General features: G+C 41.5%; 1 protein-coding gene and 1 pseudogene across 5 annotated transcripts in view; both read right to left on the bottom strand.

Moving 5' to 3' along the window:
• Positions 1-22,646, bottom strand: part of agtpbp1 (ATP/GTP binding carboxypeptidase 1) — a 330,136-nt gene that overhangs the window by 259,918 nt on the left and 47,572 nt on the right. For all 5 annotated transcript variants that reach the window (XM_043713129.2, XM_043713120.2, XM_087997543.1 and 2 more), the window contains exon 2: positions 15,406-15,478. In XM_043713129.2, coding sequence (XP_043569064.1) covers positions 15,406-15,437 — 32 coding nt within the window. In that variant the 5' untranslated portion in view covers positions 15,438-15,478. The remainder of the gene's footprint in view (positions 1-15,405; positions 15,479-22,646) is intronic.
• Positions 1,264-1,354, bottom strand: LOC148151915 (U6 spliceosomal RNA; annotated as a pseudogene).

The following is a 22,646-nucleotide window of genomic DNA, read 5'->3' as shown; positions in this document are numbered from 1 at the left end:
CCTTTTGGAAATCCATATACAGAGGAACCTCGATTATCCAGACAAGATAGGTGGGCAGTATTTCATTCGGATAATTGATTATTCATTAACTGATTCAATTCCTCTCCTCTGGGGCTTGGAATTTTCTGACGTTTCCTTTTTCTTGCTCGGCTTGCTTTGCTCCCTCTCTCTGTCTCAGGGTTTGCTTCTGAGCAGATGCACACTTGTGTGTAAAGGGACCTGCAGCATTGCTGAAGCCTCCCATGCTGTCCTTCCCCCTCCAACCCCGTCTGCTCTCGGCTCAGGAGACTAGGCAGCAGCACACTGTGTGTGAGCCTCTGCCCCTGTCTGGCCCCCAACCCAGTCCGCAACATTCCCCCCCACCCCGGCTGCCCCACAAACCAGTCTGCGCCCGCACCCCCTGCCCACGTCCAACCTGACCACCCTGCTCCCCGTGCCCCCCCCCCCCCCCGTCAGCTCCCTCCCTCCCCCTTCCTGGTCAGCCAGACGATACCAACAGCAAGATTCTGCTGCCTTTTGCGGTGGGGGAGGGGTGGGTGGAGTCTCAAAATAGCACACACATATACGCAGGTACACACAACTTTTTACTGCAACTTTTTGACAAGTTCCACCTTTGCATTGTACAGAACAATGTTGGAGAGATTATCTGTGGAAGAGGGGTTTAGAGCACACAACTGTGTAGAGTTCCAGGGAAAGTGGGAGAAGAGAGAGAGAGAGAGAGAGCACGAGCGAATGAGCACGGGTGGTCAGTGATTTGGGCCGGGCTCCCATCCATGTCCAGCACTGTTCTCGGCAGCATTTCAGTAAGCCAGGTTCATTATTAATCATTGTAAACAAAAGACGTGATCAGTATTGGAAACACTTCTTTGATGTAATGTTTCTATCAAGACCTTGAGATTTTCTTCGGATAATCCGAAATTCGGATAATCAAGGTTCCTCTGTATACTACACCTACTGATTCCCTTAATCTAATGCACTTGTTTCCTCTTCAAAGAGCTCTAAAAAACTTGACTGGCACTACTGCCCCTTCATGAAACCATGCCAAGTCTGCTCAATACCATTACATACTTCTAAATTCTCTACTATTCCATCCTCTATAACAGAATTTAAACTTTTTCCAATGACAGATGTTAACCTGTCCTATAGTTACCATCTCATTATCTCCCTTCATTTTTGAATAAAGGTGTTGAATAAATTGGCTGTTTTCTAATCATCTGGACTTTTCCAAACCTAAGGATACCCTAGGAAGATTACATTATTTTTTAAAATATGGAACATTTCATGAACTTGCATGTCATCTTTGCACAGGGGCCATGCCAGCCTTCACATTTTAGTATTCGTGCTGCCGAAACAAGTGAGGATTCCTACCAGTGTATCCATTATCTTCTTTTAAAATCTGAGGATGCAACCTGCCAAGTCTCGGGATCTTATTGCCTTTTAGTCCCATTAGTTTCCCTAGTACTTTTTTTCCTCTCGCGATAATTATTGTATTTATTTCCTTCCTCCTCTCCCCCTTGACTATTTAGTATTTTCGGTATTTTTGAATAAGTGTTTTCCAATTTAAAGACTGATGTAAAGTGTTTATTCAACTCCTCTGCCATTCCCTAATTCCTTACTCTATATTTATCCAGCCTTATTCTCGAGAATAAGAGGAGGCTTGGGCCTCTTTCTCCTTATTTACGTATGAAAAGATGATCTTACACAGTTTTGACTTCATTAATTTTTAGGTGCTCTTCCATTGGCTTTTAAAATTCAAATGTTGAGGGCACAAAAGGCAAACAACAATTCTTAGCTTCAAATAATCTCTTCAGAGTTTAACCCAAACACTTCTGGTCTGGAAGTTTCAAAGAATACATGGCAGAGGTAAGCTATTCCTAACTTTACTGAATTAATTCCTCACTTCAGGAAAATCACGCATCCAACTTCAACCTGGATATCTGGAAACTGAAACCAAAGGGTTTCCTAGCTACAGGAAGTTACTTTCCACTGAAACAAAAGAAAATTCAAACCCTAATCTTTCTAACTAAAAGCAGCCTAATGCTCTTTAACATTTATGCTATCTGCTTGTAAATCTCTCCAAATGCAAGTAAGTTCTTCTTACCACTTTATCATATGTTTTAAAAACAAAATGGCCCTAGAAAGCCAGAAAAGTTCATCTTAAGCCCCTGTATATACATAGACCAAAAACTCAGATGCTACTTGACTTCTGCAAAATACACACAAAAACCAAACCCTGAAATAAATGATATGAAAAATATATAAAAACATACATCTTACATCATAATAGCACAGCTAGTGGTTTTCTGCAATGGTGACTGCAAGACCCACCAGAATAAGTGCTCCGTAACCATGAATTATGTGTGCTCTCCCTCCCTTTCTGCTCTCCAATCACGATTGTAACTCTGGAAGAGCAACAGGATAGGAGGGAAGAATCGATACTTGCAGGAAGTCGAGTAATAGACAGAAAGAGAGAGATCATTGATTGGAGGTTCCACCTAGCCTCTCCTGTGCTCACTGCTCCCGCAAGTTAACATGGCACAGTGACATGGTGGTTTTAGCATTGCTGCCTCACAGCTTCAAAGACCCAGATTTGATTCGAGCCTCAAGCAACTTTGTGCGTGTACAGTTTGCATGTTCTCTCCATGTCTGTGTGGGTTCTGTATGGACGTGGTGGGCCAAATTGTATTCCCATTCTAGTTAGTACTACGAGCTGGGTTATAGGTAAAAATAGCTCTGAAGTTTTATTACAAATATAATCTGAAGGTGACTTTTTGTATTATGGGTTTACAATGAGTTGAAATATACTTTACTAGGACATTTAATTTTTATGTAAAGTAATGAATTTTGTAAAAAAAAGGGCACTTGCATTCTGTGTGTTTTTTTGTTGGTGGTTTGATCAAATCAATTTCTTGTAGGGAGGGCTAAAATTATGCCAAAGATCTTCCAGATAAGGAGCAAAAGCCACTATTTAATTCCTAATGGGAGATATCAGATCAAAAGAGCCCTTGAACTGCCTACTCTTTGCATTGGCTAAGCAAGATGTCAAAAGAAGTCATAATGAAAAGGAAGAGAAAACCACATCCTTTTTTAAGCATATTTAAAAACATTTTTATTGAATGTGCAAATAAATTTCTCTAAGTTCATGCTACAATAGCTAGATTTCAGACTTGTTCACAAGTCGCTGTCAAGAGTTGTTGTCAAGTTTGTTAACGAAATACTGTATTGTCTCCTACCCATAACAGAAATTTAAATTCTCTGATAGATTTGAGTAAATAAATTACTGAATAAGTATCTCTTTATTTCAACACATTAGTTTTTGCTCAGGGTTTAAAGAGTCAAACTAATTCTTTGTGTCAGCTATAGCACAATAGGTTGGACATTCCCCTCAAGTGAGAAGATTATGCATTTGTGACATTCTAGAGACTCTAGAACTGTGCTTGAGAATAAATCTGGGCTGACAAATCAATGTTGTGCTGCAGCAATGCTACACTGTCAAAGATGTCATTTTAAAACGAAACATTAAACTGAGATCCTGTTTGTCCTTGCATGTGGACATTTATAGATCCCATATCAGGTGAAGCAGTGGCATAATAGCCATATCATTGGACTAATAATCCAGAACCCTAGGGTAAGATTCAGGGACTATGGGTTCAAATGCCACCATGGCATATAGTGAAATTTAATAAAAATTTGGACGACTTTCAGGTTTATAAAATCATGAGGGGAATGGATAGGATAAATAGACAAAGTCTTTTCCCTGGGGTGGGGGGAGTCCAGAATTAGAGGGCATAGGTTTAGGGTGAGAGAGGAAAGATATAAAAGACACGTAAGGGGCAACTTTTTCACGCAAAGGGTGATACGTGTATGGAATGAGCTGCCAGAGGAAGTGTTGGAGGCTAGTACAATTGCAACATTTAAAAGGCATTTGGATGGGTGTATGAATAGGAAGGGTTTGGAGGAATATGGGCCGGGTGCTGGCAAGTGGGACTAGATTGGGTTGGGATATCTGGTCAGCATGGACGAGTTGGACGAAAGATCTGTTTCCGTGTTGTACATCTCTATGACTCTATGACTCTAAATGGCCTTTATCTGCAAGGCAGGGATTCTATAATTCTAAGTCACAATTCTGCAGTCATTTTGCGCTTCCACTGACATGTAAGCTGTTGTATCCTTTTAGCTCCATATAATGGACTAGACCTAAAGTCAATAGATTGATTTAAATTGGTGAATTCTGAAACACCAATGTGTAAAGTACACAATAATGACATCATAATAACTATTTGTTGATCTCAAACATAAATTTCAATTGACCCAATATCCAATGTCAGTGAATCATAGAATTCCTACAGGATGGAAGTAGGCCATTTGGCCCACCAAATCTACATTGGCTTTCGGAAGAGAATCCCACCCAGACAACTCTAACACCCTACATATCCCACTGGTAATCCACATAGCCTGTTCATCCTTAGATACTACAGGCAATTTAGCTTTGTCAATCCACTTAACCTGCACACATTTGGACTGTGAGAGGAAACCAGAGGACGTGCAGACACGGGAAGAATAGTCAAACTCCATAGAGACAGTTGCTCAAGGGTGGAATCAAACCTGGGTCACTGGCACTGTGAGGCAGCAGTACAGGTTTAAGCAATCCTTCTTCATAATTATGTTCTATGCCCTAGTATCGGGATCTGCTGATTTAGCCCTCAGAACTGGATATGATACTCTCGATAGGATCTGATCAAGATCTATAATTGCACCATTTCTATGGAGGTTTTTATTCTAAATTCAGGAGTTAGAGTCAAAGAGATGCACAGCATGGAAACAGACCCTCAGTCCAACTCGTCCATGCCAGCCAGATATCCCAACCTAATATAGTCACATTTGCCAGCACTTGGCCGATATCCCTCTAAACCCTTCCAATTCACATACCCATCCAGATGCATTTTAAAAGGTTTTTTTTTAAAATTAACAAAAAGAAGTTGCGTTTTCATTTTGGGGAGTTCAACACCTGGTCGGCACTGCAGAAAATCTTTTACTTCAAGAAATTTATTGAAGAAGTGTCATTTTTATTTCAGTTAATCAGTGAAGTGGTTATTTTATTTAAGTTTGATGTCTGATATATATTTTTTAACATTTTCCATTTTAACATTATTATCTATAAGTAATAGTGCAATGTTCAAAGATTAAATTGGAATATCTCTCTGGACATTAATGTAATATTAAAGGATTAAACTGCACTGACTGAACATTCTGGTAGTGGGCAGGGACGAAATTCATGCAGGAATGCCAGTGATTCCCACTCCATTTAGACAATCATTTTATACTACTCCCTTACTATTATCAAATTAAACTGTCATTCAGTGCCTTCCATTCAGAGATGTTTTCATAGCTATCCCCCAAAACTCGGTATGTCGCACCTGCATTGTCTTGGGGAATCGTCTGCATAATGATTCCCCAAAATTAGGGCATTTACATGATCTCAGAGGATGATCTCATCCTACCATTGTATCTGGGGAAACATGTGACTGTGAGGGAGTGGCTGGGGGTTGTCAGGAATGGCATGAGACAGTGAGGGAGTGGCCAGAGTATCTGTGAGCATGACCAAGTGACCTGTATAAAAGGGAGATGTTTACTTTGTTCGGGGCCTCTTTGTCTCTACTTCGCATGTCTGTGAAGAGGGTCAAAGGGGTCACCTAGCTTGTACAAACATAAATAAACTATAACGGTTTGCAGAGGTTGGTGTGTGCGAATGGCATCTCATGTGTGAAACCTCGGGTAAAGAACCCAACTTATGGTGGCAGCAGTGGGAGTCCAACCTACCCGGAGCTTCCAGGTGGACTGAATACGCGATCGTCTGAGTGTTGGTTGAGTGAAACGGATGGGCCCACAAGGCAAGTTTCACCTTGATCTCTCTTGCTAAACTCAGTCACCCCTCATTTCCTGAAACTCGGTTTGGACAGGATCTCTTCAGAAGGTCGGTGTGGACTTCTTGGGCCAAAACGCCTGATTCCATACTGTAGAGAATCTAATCTAACGAATCCCAGAATGTTGTGGAAAGTAAGGGAGGAAATTGCAAGAGCCCTTGCAGAAATATTTGCATCATCTATAACTATGGTGGAGTTGCCTGATGACTGGAGGATGGCTAATGTCATAGCTTTATTTAAGAAGGATTGTAAGGAAGAACTGAGGAACTAGACTTGAGTCTGACTTCGGTTGTGGGTAAATTGTTGGACGTGATTATAAAAGATAGGATTTATGGATATTGTTACCAAGTCAAAAGAGTGTATGTTCACTTTAAGATAGAAAGTGTCTTCTGAATTTTAAAGTAAATTTTAAATACACCCACAATAAGAGACGGGCTGTTCCAAAATAGACAAGTGTAGCAAAAGACTATTAAATGGATACCTGAATTTTGATTTTGACAATAATTCAAATTTAATCAATTAATTTAAATTATGCCCAGGATACTAAAACTCAATTGAGATTGAATTTATTGTATTGACAATATCGGACCAATGAGTGGGAACAACTCTGGAGCTATTAAAAAAAAGCGAACATTTTGAAAATTGATTAGAGCAACAAAATACAGAGGCATGGGATTAAGGGTGATTTAGCAGTTTAGATCAGAAATTGGCTCGCTGAAAGAAGACAAAGGATGGTGGTTGATGGGAAACGTTCGTCCTGCAGTTCAGTTACTAGTGGTGTACCACAAGGATTTGTTTTGGGCCCACTGCTGTTTGTCATTTTTATAAATTATCTAGATGAGGGCGTAGAAAGATGGGTTAGTAAATTTGAGGGTGACACTAAGGTTGGTGGAGTTGAGGATAGTACTAAAGGATGTTGCAGGTTACAGAGGGACATAGACAAGCTGCAGAGTTGGGCTGGGAGGTGGCAAATGGAGTTTAATGCAGAAAAGCGTGAGGTGATTCACTTTGGAAGGAGCAACAGGAATAAAGAGTACTGGGCTAACGGTGAGATTCTTGGAAGTGTGGATGAGCAGAGAGACCTCACTGTCTATGTAAATAGATCCCTAAAAATTGCCACCCAGGTTGATAGGGTTGTTAAGAAGGCATATGGTGTGTTAGCTTTTATTTGTAGAGGGATTGAGATTTGGACCCACAAGGTCATAAAAAGTTGTATAAAACTCTGGTGAGGCCGCACTTAAGAGTATTGCATACAGTTCTAGTGTCAGCATTATAGGAAGGATGTGGAAGCTTTGGAAATGATTCAGAGGAGATTTAATAGGATGTTGACTGGGATGGAGGGAAGGTCTTATGAGGAAAGGCTGAGGGACTTGAGGCTGTTTTCATTAGAGAGAAGAAGAAGGTTGAGAGGTGACTTAATTAAGATAACCAAAGGTTTCAATAGGATGGACAGTGAGAGTCTTTTTCCTCAGATGGTGATGGCTAGCATGATAGATTTAAATTGAGGGATGACAGAAATAGGACAGATGTCAGAGATAATTTCTCTACTCAAAGAGTAGCAGGAGTGTGGAATGCACTGCCTGCAACAGTAGTAGACCTGCCAACTTTAAGGGCATTTAAATGGTCATTGGATAAACATATGGATAAAAGCAGAACAGTGTCAGATTGATAGGCTTCAGACTGGTTCCACAGGTCAGTGCAACATCGAGGGCTAAAGAGCCTGTACTGCACTGTCATGTTCTATGTTCGATGTTCTATTTCTGTCCATCAAAGGGAGCCTCTGGACATATCAAATACTTCTGGAAATTCAAGTGCAATAAGGTACCACAGAGGTTTTCACAGGAAATACAGGCCCATGTTGTGTGAGGTAACACATTAGCCTGAATTGAGAAAGAAAAAAAGAACTACAGGTGGTAGATATCAGAGACAAAAACAGAAGTTACTGGGAAAAAAAACTCAACATCAGGAGAAAAGGCAGAGATAACATTTCCGGTTCAGTAACCCTTCTCCAAAACGGATAGTAACTAGAAAAAAGTTTGGTATATATCCTGAAGATGGGGTGGGGTGAAGGGCAGAGATTAAACAATAGGTAGAGAAAGAGAGAAAAAGACAAAGGAATGGAAGAATGGGGGCCATGGGTTGTTTATGATACCAGCCCATCTAATGAGAGGGTTTGGGTAAGGACATGGGAGGTGGTGTTGAGGCCCTAAATTTATTGAACTTCATATTCAGTCCATAAGGCTGCAGGCACAAAGTGAAAATTGAGGTGTTATTCTTCCAGCTTGTGCTAAACTTCACTGGAGTACCATAGGAAACCTAAGACAGAGACGTTAGCCTGTACACATGATGATGAGTTGAAGTGGTAGGCAACAGGAAACTCAGGCTCATGTCTGTGGACAGAATGTAGTCATCCAGTCTGCTTTTTATTTCCCTAAAGTACAGGAGACTACACTGTGGGCAAATACTGTTAGTGTTTTGATCCCTCTTAACCAGCAGACTGTATAAATAATGATTGTTTGCTTCATTCATTGCATAAATCTCAAGAAGAAAATGGACTCAGGGACAACAGTGGCAGAGTGATAATTGTCTACAAATACAACAAGTATCTCCACACATGATGCTATTTTTGAATTTGCTCATATTCCTGTAAATTCTGTGGATCCCACTGGTAATCCAATTTGAAACACTTCTGAGCCATATACAATACTGTAAAAGGTTGAAGATTTGTTCAGAATCAAGGTCAGTTTTGTAAAATCACCTGCTATATTCTATTGTATGATTGTTTACGCTTACTGCTTTAAGCCTTGACAATATTCTCCACCCCAGAGGCTCCCTGCCTTCATTCCTGACTAAGGGCTTTTGCCCGAAATGTCGATTCTCCTGCTCCTCAGATGGTGTGTGACCTGCTGTGCTTTTCCAGCACCACTCTAATCTAGACTCTGATCTCCAGTATCTGCAGTGCTCACTTTTGCCTAAGACTCATCCAAAGATGATCACCTCAAGCTAGTACCAATTATTACATCAATGTAAAACTGTTTCACTTTTAAAGTACATTCTTCTAAGCAAAATTGTTCATTTGGTGCCAAGCAGGGGTAAATTAGGAGCAATGTCATACTGTAGGCCCATTACCACTAAGCTATGGAATTTATACACTTTCCAAAATGATTCAATATAAATCTTTATATATTAACATAAATTGGAACTTTAGAACTTTGAGCCTCTTCTAACCTTTAACATGATTATGGTTTATTTTTTACATCAACTCTAGCTAGTCATATTATCCCTGTAGTCAATAATGCCCCAGAATCCATCAACCCTTATCATGAACTGAGAGTGTGTATCGGGTATAAGCAGACAGGGAAAGAGTTAAGTTCTGAGTTTTGTGAAATAAGAGGTTCAACTTAGCATGACTCAGATCAGATAAGAACTTGCAGTTAACAATGGGGTGCTAAGGCATGGGTAACAAGGTGGAAAAGCATTCATTATGTACAGCTATTTAACAAGATGAGGTAGCATTCAGAAGGTGAGGTCAGTTTAACAAAGTAAACAGTATTCATTACATGAAGCCAGTTTTTCATTGTGTAACAACAGATGGCTTAATCTTTAGTATTGACACTTGCTGATTGTAACGGTCACCCAATCAATATGCATGTTGCCTTATCTGGATGCTCCTCCCTGTAAAATGACCATATAGCTAATTGAGAAACTGCTGTTCTAGAGAAGACTGTGAACTCATATCCCTGTGCACACAGACGATCATTCTCTCTTCCTCCAGGGCCTGGAATAAAGGCGGCTCAGTTGGTAGATTTGCTGCCTCACAGCACTAGGGACCTGGGTTCAATTCCCGCCTCGGGCAACTGTTTGTGGAGTTTGCATATTCTCCCTGTTTCTGGGTGGGTTTCCTCCGGGTGCTCCGGTTTCCCCCCCACAGTCCAAGATGTGCAGGTCAGTTGAATTGGCCATAGTGTTAGGTGCATTAGTCAGGGGTAAATGTAGGGGAATGGGTCTGGGTGGCTTGCTCTTTGAGGGTCGTTGTGGACTCGTTGGGCCGAAGGGCCTGTTTCCACACTGTAGGGAATCTAATCTAATTTAATCATGAAGCAAGTAAAACTACACTGTGTCTTTGAGCACTTTGCTTCGACTGGGGGGGGGGGGGGGTGGGGGATGAGACGACAGAATTACTAGATTGTTGAGAATCCATGATTCTATCAAGTAGGGAATTCCCAAGATATTTTGGAATGTTCTTTACAAGTTGAAATTTTTCTTCATCTCAGTCTTGAATAAATATCAGAAAATCACAGAATTCCTATAGTGCAGAAAGAGGCTATACGGCCCAGCAAGTCCACACTGACTCTCCAAATAACATCCCAGCTAGACCCACCCCTCTTATTCTGTACCTGTAACCATGCATTTCCCATGGCTAATCCGCCTAGTCTGCATATCCATGGATACTACAAGCAATTTAGCATGGCTAATCCAACTAACCTGTACATCTTTGGACTGTGGGTGGAAACTAGAGCACCGCAAAGAAAATCACGCAGACACACGGAGAACACAAGGAGAATGTGCAAACTCCACACAGGCAGCTTCTCAAGAGTGGTATCGAACCAGGTCCCTGGCACTATGAGGCAGCTTTGCTTACCACTGAGCCAATTGGATTGGAAAGAATTATGTTGTTACCCAGATTAAAATTTAGCAAGGAATGAGGGTAAGGTTAGCTCAAGTGCACTGGAAATGTGTTCCGCAGAAAAGATGATTGATCAGCAATGGCAGACATTTAAGAAAGTATTCATGAATCACAATAATCAAATATATCAACGGGGAAGGAGGATTCTAGAAAAGGGTTAAACAGTCAATGGCTAACATAGGAAGTCAAGGATAGTATCGAATTGAAAGAAAAACACATACAAAGTTCAACGTTTGTGGTAAGCCAGAGAATGAACAATGACAATCACTTAAAGAAAAGGTACCATGGAAATGAATGGGGCTAAACAGAGTTAGGTCCTCTGGACCTCATGGGTTGCATCTTAGGACATTAAAGACAACAGCTATAGGAGATAGTGGATGCACTAGTAGTAATTTGCCAGCAATCCTTAAGATTCTAGAAAATGATTTGGATGTGAGCATAAGAGGTACAGTTGGTAAGTTTGCAGATGACACCAAAATTGGAGGTGTAGTGGATAGCGGAGAAGGTTACCTCAGATTACAACGAACTCTTGATCAGATGAGCCAATGAGCTGAGAAGTGGCAAATGGAGTTCGATAAATGCGAGGTGCTGCATTTTGGGAAAGCAAATCTTAGCAGGACTTATATACTTAATGGTAAGGTCCTAGGGAGTGTTGCTGAACAAAGAGACCTTGGAGTGCAGGTTCATAGCTCCTTGAAAGTGTAGTCGCAGGTAAATAGGATAGTGAAGGCGGCGTTTGGTATGCTTTCATTTTTTGGTCAGCGTATTGAGTACAGGGGTTGGGAGGTCATATTGCGGCTGTACAAGACATTGGTTAGGCCACTGTTGGAATATTGCGTGCAATTCTGGTCTCCTTCCTATCGGAAAGATGTTGTGAAACTTGAAAGGGTTCAGAAAAGATTTACAAGGATGTTGCCAGGGTTGGAGGATCTGAGCACAGGGGGAGGCTGAACAGGCTGGGGCTGTTTTCCCTGGAGCGTCAGAGGCTGAGGGGTGACCTTATAGAGGTTTACAAAATTATGACGGGCATGGATAGGGTAAATCGACAAAATCTTTTCCCTGGGGTGGGGGAGTCCAGAATTAGAGGGCATAGGTTTAGGATGAGAGGGGAAAGATATAAAAAGAGACCTAAGGGGCAACGTTTTTACGCAGAGAGTGGTACGTGTATAGAATGAGCTGTCAGAGAAAGTGGTGGAGGCTAGTACAATTACAACATTTAAAAGGCATCTGGATGGGCATACGAATAGGAAGGATTTGGAGGGATATGGGTCAGGTGCTGGCAGGTGGAACTAGATTGGGGTGAGATACCTGATCGGCATGGACGGGGTTGGACTGAAGGATCTGTTTCCGTGCCGAACATCTCTCTGACTCTAAAAGTATGAGAGGGTTAGAAGACTGCCAGAGTAAAACCATTATTCAAACATGAAGGGAGACAATAACCAGATAATTGGAGGCTAGCCACCTTAACATCTGTGATTCAGATTGTGCTTGTGTGTTTTAAACAATGAAATATTAGAGCATTTAGAAATATGTTATATAATCATACTAAATGAGCATGGCTTCATAAGAGGAAGTCATGCCTGACAAATTGGTCAGAATTATTTGAAGTAAAAAGCAGAATACATAGAGACGAACCAGTTCATGTAATATTTGCAATTCCAAAAGGTGTTCAATAAGATACTACATGTAAGGCTATTTAATAAGCCAAGGTCCCATGTCTGGGAGGTAGTATATTGGCATGGATACAAATTGGCTAACTAAAAGAAAACAGAGTTGAGATAAGGAAGGCATTTTCAAGAAGCCAACCTGAAACTTTGGAATGCCACAGGATTAGTGTTGGGGCCACGATTATTTACAAAATATATATTAATTACTTGGATGAGGGGAGTGCATGTTCTTTGCCAAGTTTGTGGATGAAACAAAAATAGGTGGGGAGACAAGCAGTGAGGACACTGCAAACAATCTTCAGAGGGGTATAGACAGGAAGAATAGAACACCTGTCTATTAAATGGAGAAAGAATGCAAAAAGCTAGAAAAAAAAGAGAGCTTTGGCGGTCATTAAGCATGTATTGCTAAAAGATAACATGCAGTTCAGCCAATAATAATATGCAAGGCAAATAGAATTTGGCTTTTATTTCAAAGGGAATGAAGTAAACAAAGTTACAAAATAAACATATTGCTAAAACTATACAGGGCAATAGACAGCCTAAAACTGGAAGTGTTTTGAGCTCCAAGAATGAGGAGCATCCTTACTGAAACATTTAATACTGTAAAGGGTTTGACAGTTTAGATTCCATAGACGTTATAATCTGAGTAAGGGGCTGCCTACTTCAGACAGAGGTGAGGAGGAATTTCTGCTCTTGGAGGGGAATAAATCTGTGGTATTTTTTATCGCAGTACGCTGCTGAGGCTGCATTGTTACCCATGTTCAACTCAGAGGAATTTCATTTCTAGGTTAATTATGGGGAAATAACAAAAAAATGGAGTTGAAAATAATTAGATCAACCATGATCTCACTGAATGGCATTGCAGACTTGATGGGCCAATTGGCTGACTTGTGTTCCTATGTTTATGATTTTATGAAGACCATATTTTAAATAGTGTGCAGTTTTGATCTCCTTATTTAAGAAAGGATTTAAGTGCATTAGAGGAAGCTCAAACAAAGTATACTGAATTAATATCTGGTATGAGGAGTCTTATGAAAATAGATTGAACATGCTGGGCTTGTTTTCACAGGAGGCTTGAAGAATGAGGGGTGATTTGACAGAAGTATATATGATCCTGAAAAATCCCCACAAGGTGGATGTGGAAAGGATGTTTCCTCTTATGGACGAATCCAGAACTTGAGGGTACTGACTGAAAATTAGTTGTCACCTTATCAGGGTCAAACAGAGCATTCTTTTTTTCTCAGAGTGTTTGACTTGGGAACTCTTTGTCTTAGAAGGTAGTAAAAGCAGTATCATCAAGTTTTTATAAGGCAGAGGAAAATTAGTTCCCTTGCTAACTATAATCGGAGGTTATCAATGGTAGATGAGAAGTAGAATTCAAAAAAGAAATTGATTGGTGGAGTAAGCTCAAAAAGGACCAAACTGGACTAATTCTGCTCTTATTTTGTATGCTCATACCTTCTTCCTGCAGAGGGCAGGTCCCTGCTTATATCAATTCGAGTGAGTATTATTGAACTAAATTATGAGCCCAATAATTATGGTGATTTGATTGTTCATGGGACTGTTCAGCAAGTACTATCCAATCATGGAATCAAATCTCAATTACATTGAGCACAAACAGCTCCCAAAACTTGAGAGGAACCTTAGAATATTACAATTTACGTAATACAATAAATTCTGACTGTCATCGCCCACAAACTAGGCTTTCAATATCTGGTAGTGGCAAGTAGTAGGTCATGAATAATTCAGCTCATCTTTTTTGACGAAACCAAGAGCTTAGTGGATAGCCGATTATCAATGGATACAGTGAGAATTGCAGATGTTGAAGAGTCAGAGAGTGGATAAATAGTTGAGCTGGAAAAGCACAGCAAGTCAAGCAGCATCAGGAGAGGAAGGGAATCGATATTTCAGGTCAAGACCTGTCATCACGACTGGGGGAGGGTAAAGGGGCTGCAAAATAAATAGAGGGAGAGAGGGGTTGGACTGAAAGAAAGGTGGGTGGGATGGTGATAGATGGGTGCAGTTAGGAGCTGACTAGGATAAGTCAGTGGGAAGGAAGGATAAAATGGATAGATGAGAAGGAAGACAACAGATAGGGTCAGGTTAAGGGGGCAGGGTGGAGAGGGAGGGCTGGACCTGGGATGAGGTGGAGGGGGTAGGGAGATTTGGAAGCTGGTGAATTATGTGCATATGGTTGCAGGCTCACGTGGCAGAAGAGGTGGTGTTCTTCCTCCAGTACATGTTGCCTCGTGTTGACGGTGGAAGCGGCCAAGGATGGACATGTCGTCGGACGAGTGAGAAAGGGAGTTGAAATCGATGGAAACCGTAAGGTGTGGTTGATTGGTGGGTACAGACCATAAACATTTCCTGAACCGATTCCCAAGTTTGCACTTAGTCTCTTCAATTGTAAGATATCCTGCAAGGACTGTGAAACACACCACATAGGACAAAGAGGAACAAAACTGACTATATGAATGCACGGACATCAGATCGCCACTGCCTGACACAACCGGTACTCTCTCATTTCCAAATACACAGACAATGAAGGATATGTATTCAACTGGGACAACGTAGCCATCTTAGCACAGGCTAGACACACGCAAGAGAATTCGTTCAGTTCTGGTTGGAGTGCCAGGCTTCAATCAATAAACACATTGAACTGAACCCCATGTACAACCCACTCAGATATAGAACCAGAAGTACCAAAAAACGGAGACACACAAATACCAGGCTGGACAGACCACCAACACCGTATCGAAGACACACCAATGATGTCACTCGCAACACGACGAAACGTCTGCAGAAAACCAGATCAGCTCGATGAACAAAATCTACGACCTCATCTACAACCCGAGCTACAAATCTTCGCAAAAATTCAATAGATTATTCTTTAGAATCTAATTATGTGAAGCAAATGTGACCAAGGTGAGGTACAGATCAACCATGCTTTTCACTTGAGACGTTAATTGGACTAATCGTGTTGCCATAATTATAACATTAGTAAGCGTTGTGTATTTCGATCGGATGATGTGTGCAATCAACCTTTAACCTATAGCTTGAACGACAAGAACAAAGCTAGTTGTTATTACGCCATTAAAATGATCGGTCTGCTTTCTCATCTACTCACCCTTTTTCTGTTGACACTTTGACTTTATTCATTTTGGATAAAATTCCCCTTTCACTTTGCCATTTCAAAAAATCTGAAATTGAAACATATATATATATATAAAATTAACATACAATGTTGTTAATAATGATGTTTTAAAGCTTTCCTTAAAATGTTTAAAACTTTTTTTAAGACAGGTATTATGCTGGCAAGTGCTCTCCTGTTTTATTTTTCACTGCCTGGATTCCAGAAGGTAAAACTGACAGCTGGTTTCCAAATCACTATACTTGGTGTTACTTAGGGTAAAAAGCCAGGAGATTGTGGTCCACACTGCGACCAACAGCATAGGTAGAAAGAGGATTGAGGTCCAGAAAGTAGAATTTAGGGATCTAGTCAAGTGCCTGAAAAGTACAACACAAAGGTATGGGCTGTACAGTGGCTCAGTGGTTAGCATTGCTGTCTCACAGCGCCAGAGATCTGGGTTCGATTCCCACCTCGTGTGACTGTGCAAACTCCACACAGACACAGACATTCTCCCAGTGTCTGCTTGGGTTTCCTCTGTGTGCTCCAGTTTCCTCCCACAACTCAAAGATGTGGGTCAAGTGAATTGGCCATGCTAAATTGCCCATAGTATTAGGCGCATTAGTCAATGGGAAATGGGTCTGGGTGGGTTACTCTTCAAAGAGTCAGTGTGGACTTGTTGGGCCAAATGGCCTGTTTTCACACTGTATGGAATCTAATCTAAAGCCTTAATCTCTAATGCTCCAAGTATCAAATGCTACCAAGCACAGAAACAGGATTTCTGAGTAAATGAACACATGGCTGAAAAACCAGTGCAGGAGGAAGTTCTGGAGAATTGAGACTAGTTCTCCGGCAAATGAGATCTGTACAAAGAGGATGAGCTACACTTTAGCAGGATTCAAACTAACCTTGCAGAGAGGTTTGGTGGTGATGTTCAGAAGATAGAATTATTAGAGGGTAATCAGAATGGAAGAAACTAAGCTCATTATGGGAAATAGAAAACCTGTAAGAGAAAGAGGAAAGCAGCAGAAACAAGGTTTGGAATCAACCAAGAATAAAATTACATATGTAATGTTAAAAAGGCAGAATTAAAAACTGTCAAAATGCAAAGAGCACTTCCAACTTGATAGATGAATTGATGGTGCTTGTACAAGTAAAAGGATATGGTTTAATGGTTGTAGGTGAACAAGACTGGTAACGGTCTGCATCGGACAGGACTGGAACTGATGTCCTAGGGGGTGCTTTTGCTAACATTGTTGGGAGAGTTTAAACTAATGTGGCAGATGGGTGGGAACCAAATGAGGAGGTTAGTGGACAGTAAGGAGGTGGTAAATAAAGCCTGTAAGGAACTAGATAATGTTAAGACGGACCCGCGGGGTCCCGTCTTTGCGTGTTCTTTCGGAAGGAGAGACTCACACTGGCAACTATGGTTAGACGCAGACAGCCGTTTATTCACAGAATCTTAACTGGTACAACGAATCTACAAGCATGCATTCGTAGGAGAAGGCGTTCTCCCTTCTCGTTCAAACTTGACACAATTATACTTCGCGCTGCCTGGAGTCCCCGGTCAGTTCGCCTTCCCCATTGGTCCATTCATCTGCGCGCGCTGGGGATCCGTCCTCCTAATTGGCCGCATCGAAGTGCCTGTCCAGCTCCTGCTGTGCTTGACAATGGCTCAGCCATCCGCGGGAGCGGTTCCGATCCCGTATTCAATAGTTCATTGTTTCAAGGAATTACTATGCGTCTGACAGGCTAGCCATTTTCAATAGTTTCAGTTTAACTAAATTGACAATTACACTTATCCACTTTAGACTTAAATAGAGCCATTCACACTTAACAGTTACAGGTTCCGATAGAGCAATTCACACTTGTCTAACAGTTACAGATTCCGATCGGTTTCTTTATTAATCCCGAGTTTCGATGGGGCAATTGATACTGGCTGGTATTTACAGGCTCCAAGATTTAATTAACATTATGCATATCCCTTACAAGCTCCAGCCAGGTAGTCATGCAGTCGCCAGCAGCAGCTCGCTTGGCTGTTGTTAACCATTTCAGGGCTGGAACTAGAAGTGTCTGTTGCAGAACTAGTGTCACCCTCCCTAGCCCTACATTAAACACCCCAGTGAAATCTCCCCAACAATAAGGAAGTCAGTGTGACTAAGGGAAAGAGGAGGCAGGGAGCAGCTGATGAATGCAAAGAGACAGGTGATCTGAGGTGCATTTGTTTTAATGCAAGAAGTGTAGTAGGTCAGGCAGAAAAACTTAGGGCTTGGATTAGTACCTAGGAGTATGATGTTACTGCTATTACTGAGTCTTGGTTGAGGGAAGGGCACGATTGGCAACTAGATATCTCAGGATAAAGGTGCTTCCGGCAGATTGAGAGAGGTAAATGAAGTGGAGGAGTTGCATTACTGGTCAGATAAGATATCGCAGCTATGTTGAAGGAGGGCACTATGGTGGAGCAGTGAGGCAATATGGGCAGAGCTGAGAAATAGGAAGGGTGTGGTTACAATGTGCAGAACATGTCCTTATGCATAAGTCACTGAAAATTGGCATGCAAGCACAACAAACAAAGTGAAAGGTAAAAAGTATGTTAATCTTTATCGCAAGAGGATTTGAATACAAGAGCAAAACTTCCTCAGGTTGAACTAAACACTGGTCAGACTGCACGTAGAATATGTGCACAGTTAAGGAAGGATATACTTGCAACAGAGGGAGTATAGTGAAGATTCATCAGACCGATCCTGGCTCTAGGAAGAGGGATTGAAAAAACTGGGCCTATATTCAGTTTAGAAAGTTTAAACACAATATCAAGATACATACAAAATTCTGAATAGGATAGACAGATAGACAATTGGCTGTGGGATCTAAAACAGGGAAAAAAATATCAGAATAAAAGACAAGTTATTTAGGACTGTTGTTATGAAAAGGGACTTCTTGAGTTAGAGGGTGGTGACCCTTTGGAATTTTCTACCTGAGGCAGTGGAAGCTCAATCACGAAGGAAATTCAAGATATAATCATCTATTTCTTGCAATACAGAAGAACCTCGATTGTCTGGCATTCAATTATCCGAATATCAGATTTACAAGCAAGATTGCAAGGTCCTGATGCTTGGTTAAACTATTCATCCGGCATTCGATTATCCGTAATTCAATTAATCGAACAATACACTCCCCGCCTGTGTCCTTCGGATAATCTGTAAAGACATCCAAGAGTATATGGATAATGTGGGACTACTGTGTGATCTAGAATAATGGAGCAGGCAGGAGGGGGGTAAGAAGCCTTTTCCTGCTTGTATACCTCCACTTTTATAACTGTTCATAACCCATGGTGTGTTGCATCCTTGGTGCCAGGATCAAGGATGTCTCAGAGAGGGTGCAGAATGTTCTCAAAGGAAAGAGGAACCAGCAGGATGAATGAGTGGCTGAGGAGCTGGTGCATGAGAGAAGGGTTCACATTTTTAGATCATTGGAAGCTCTTCTGGGGTAGAGGTGATCTGTCCAAGAAGGACGCATTGCACCCGAATTGGAAGGGGACTAATATACTGGCAGGGAGATTTGCTAGAGTTGCTCGGGAGGATTTAAACTAGTAAGGTGTGGGGGTGGTGGGACCCAGGGTGATAGTGCAAAAAGAGATCAATCTGAGACTGGTACAGTTGAGAAAAGAAGTGAGTCAAACAGTCAGGGCAGACAGGGACAAGCAGAGAACAAGGTAGGACTGATAAATTCACCTGCTTTTACTTCAATGCAAGATACCTAACAGAGAAGGCAGATGAACTCAGGGCATGGTTAGGAACATGGGACTTTGATATCATAGCAATTACAGAACAAAGAACAAAGAAAATTACAGCACAGGAACAGTCCCTTTGGCCATCCATGCCTGCGCTGATCCAGATCCTCTATCTAAACCTATTTTCCAAGGATCTGTATGCCTCTGTTCACTGCCTATTCTTGTATCTGTTCAGATACATCTGAAATGATGCTATCGTGCCTGCCTCTATCAACTCCACTGGCAATGCGTTCCAGGCACCCACCACCCTCTGCGTAAAGAGCTTTCCATGCATAGTTTCCTTTTCCCACTCACTTTGAACTCATGACCCCTAGTCTCCCACTCTGGAAAAAAAGCTTCTTCCTATCCACCCTATCTATACCTCTCATGATTTCGTAGACCTCAATCAGGTCCCCCCTCAACCTCCATCTTTCTAACAAAAAATAACTCTAATCTACTCAACCACTCTTCATAGCTGGTGCCCTCCATACCAGGCAACATCCTGGTGAACATCCTCTGCACCCTCTCCAAAGCATCCACATCCTTCTGGTAATGTGGCCACCATAACTAAATGCAGTATTCCAAATGTGGCCGAATTAAAGTCTTATACAACTGTAACATGACCTGTCAACTCTTGTACTTAATACTCCGTCCAATGAAGGAAAGCGTGCCGTATGCCTTCTTGATCACTCTATTGACCTGCATTGCTACTTTCAGAGTACAATGGACCTGAATACCCAGACCTCTCTGATCAATTTTCCCCAGGATTTTCCATTTACTGTAGTTTGCTCTTGAATTGGATCTTCTAAAATGCAAAGATATCTGTTAAAGCCCCAGCTATTTCCTCTCTCGCTTCTCTCAGTAACCTGGGACAGATCCCATCTGGACCTTGGGAACCTGTCAACCTTAATGCTTTTTAGAATATCCAATACTTTCCCCCCCCCTCCTAATTCTGACTTGACCCACAGTAATCAAACATCTATCCCTAACCTCAACATCTGCAAGTTCCTCTCCTTGGTGAATACCGATGCAAAGTACTCATTAGGAATCTCACCCATTTTCTCTGACTCCACACATAACTTTCTTCCTTTGTCCTGGAGGGGTGCTAACCATTTCTCTAGATACCCTCTTGCACCTTATATATGAATAAAAGGCTTTGGGATTTTCCTTAACCCTATTTACTAAAGGTATTTCATGACCCCTTTTAGCCCCCTTAATTCCTTGTTTCAGTTTGATCCTACTTTCCCTATATTCTTCTAAAGCTTCATCTGTATTCAGTCACCTAGACCTTATGTATGCTTCTTTTTCCTCTTAGCTTGTCTCAAAATTTCATCTGTCATCCATGGTACATAATCTTGCCCTTTCTATCCCTCATTTTCACAGGATAATGTCTGCCCTGCATTCTAATCATCCTTTCTTTAAAAGCTTCCCACATATCAAATGGGGATTTACCCTCAAACAGTTGCCCCCAATTCACATTCCCCAGCTCCTGCCGAATTTTGGTATAGTTGGCCTTCCCCCAGTTTAGCACTCATGCTTTAGGACAACTCTCGTCTTTGCCCACGAGTATTCTAAAACTTAAGGAATTGTGATCACTATTCCTAAAGTAATCCCCTACTGAAACCTCAACCACCTGGCCGGGCTCATTATCCAACACCAGGTCCAGGTCCTTCCTGAGTTGGACTATTTACATACTGCTCTAGAAAACCCTCCCGGATGTTCTTTACAAATTCAGCTCCATCTAAACCTCTAAAACTAAGCGAATCCCAGTCAATGTTGAGAAAGTTAAAATCTCCCATCACCACCACCTTTTTCTCCGACATCTTTCCATAATCTGTCTACATATTTGTACCTCTATCTCACGCTTGCTGTGTGAGGCCTGTAGTACAGCCCCAACATTGTTACCGCACCCTTCCTATTTCTGAGCTCTACCCATATTGCCTCACTGCTCGAGTTCTCCATAGTGCCCTCCTTCAGCACAGCTGTGATATCTTCTCTGACCAGTAATGCAACTCCTCCACCCCTTTCACCTGCCTCTCTATCCCACCTGAAGCATCGATATCCTGGGATACTTAGTTGCCAACCATGCCCTTCCCTCAACCAGGTCTTAGTAATAGCAATAACATCATATTCCCAGGTACTAATCCAAGCCCTAAGCTCATCTGCCTTACCTACTACACTTCTTCCGTTAAAACAAATGCACATCAGACCACCAGTCCCTTTGCACTCATCATCTGCTCCCTGCCTACTCTTTCCCTTAGTCATGCTGACTTTATTATGTAGTTTCTGACAGGCTTTAGTTACTACCTTCTTACTGTCTACTAACCTCCTCATTTGGTTCCCATCCCCCTGTCACATCAGTTTAAACCCTCTCCAACAGTGTTAGCAAAACCACCCCCGAGAACATTGGTTCCAGTCCAGCCCAGGTGGAGACCGTCCGATTTGTAATAGTCCCACCTCCCTCAGAACTAGTCCCAATATCCTAAAAATCTGAACCCCTCCTTCTTGCACCATCTCTCATACCACACATTCATCCTGCCTATTCTTTTATTTCGACCCAGACTAGCACATGGCACTGGTAGCAATCCTAAGATTACTACCTCTTTTAGAAGGATTAAGTACTTTTTTCCCCCTCATAGAATCCTTGTTAAAATACTTAAAATACAAAGCTATGAACATCCATTAGCTGATAGAAATCTTCAGTCACTTTCCTGCCCAACACACTATTTAAGCTTTCCTTCTGCTCTCAATGTCAATTACAGCCAAATGCACCTTTTAATAAATTGCTGCACGAATGAGCAGGTATCAGTGTTCTAGATCAGCCTCCACACCAAAATCAATCAAGCTTGGAACTATTGGGGCTCAAACTGGTCAAGCATACAGTAGTATGCACTCCATTAGTCACTGGACTGAGTAGGAATACTTATCAGGTAAGAAAGACTAAACCTTCATTTTAAACAAACCTAATTTAGCCAAATTGAGTTTGCAATTGGCATTAAATTGAATTCTACAGTTTAAAATTCTGCAGTTTCTAGCTTAAGCAGATTTTTTTTGGTCAGGTGTTCCAGTGAAACAGCAGCCTTATAAAGAAAAAACAAAACGAGATTTTCATTAAATGACTCCACTCAACGTCTTAAGCTGGGAGTGGATAGCCAGTTTCTGGTACACAGTGATGCCAATAGCTGAGGTTACCACGAAGGAGTCTCCTTCTCAATCTATCCCTTCACCTCAGGCCTGGTGACTTTCTGGTTAAACCACCATTAGTTGTCTTTGTCTAATCAGAGTGCAGCCGTATGGTTTTGTAAGACAATGGCAACTTTACCTTAAGCTGTATTGGAAGCGCATAAATTCAACTCGTAAACTCAGTTCAAACTAGGACCGAGTGTGTGTGTATGTTCATTCAAAGTTTGTTGTGTACAAACCTACTATGTACTAAATGTGGATCGTAGTTAGCATTAAACAAAATCTACAT

The sequence above is a fragment of the Chiloscyllium plagiosum genome, unplaced genomic scaffold (genome assembly GCF_037043375.1).
Source record: "Chiloscyllium plagiosum isolate Xiang-an unplaced genomic scaffold, Cpla_swu_hap1 HiC_scaffold_2, whole genome shotgun sequence".
NCBI lineage: Eukaryota > Metazoa > Chordata > Chondrichthyes > Orectolobiformes > Hemiscylliidae > Chiloscyllium > Chiloscyllium plagiosum.
This window is presented reverse-complemented; position numbering and strand designations above follow the sequence as displayed.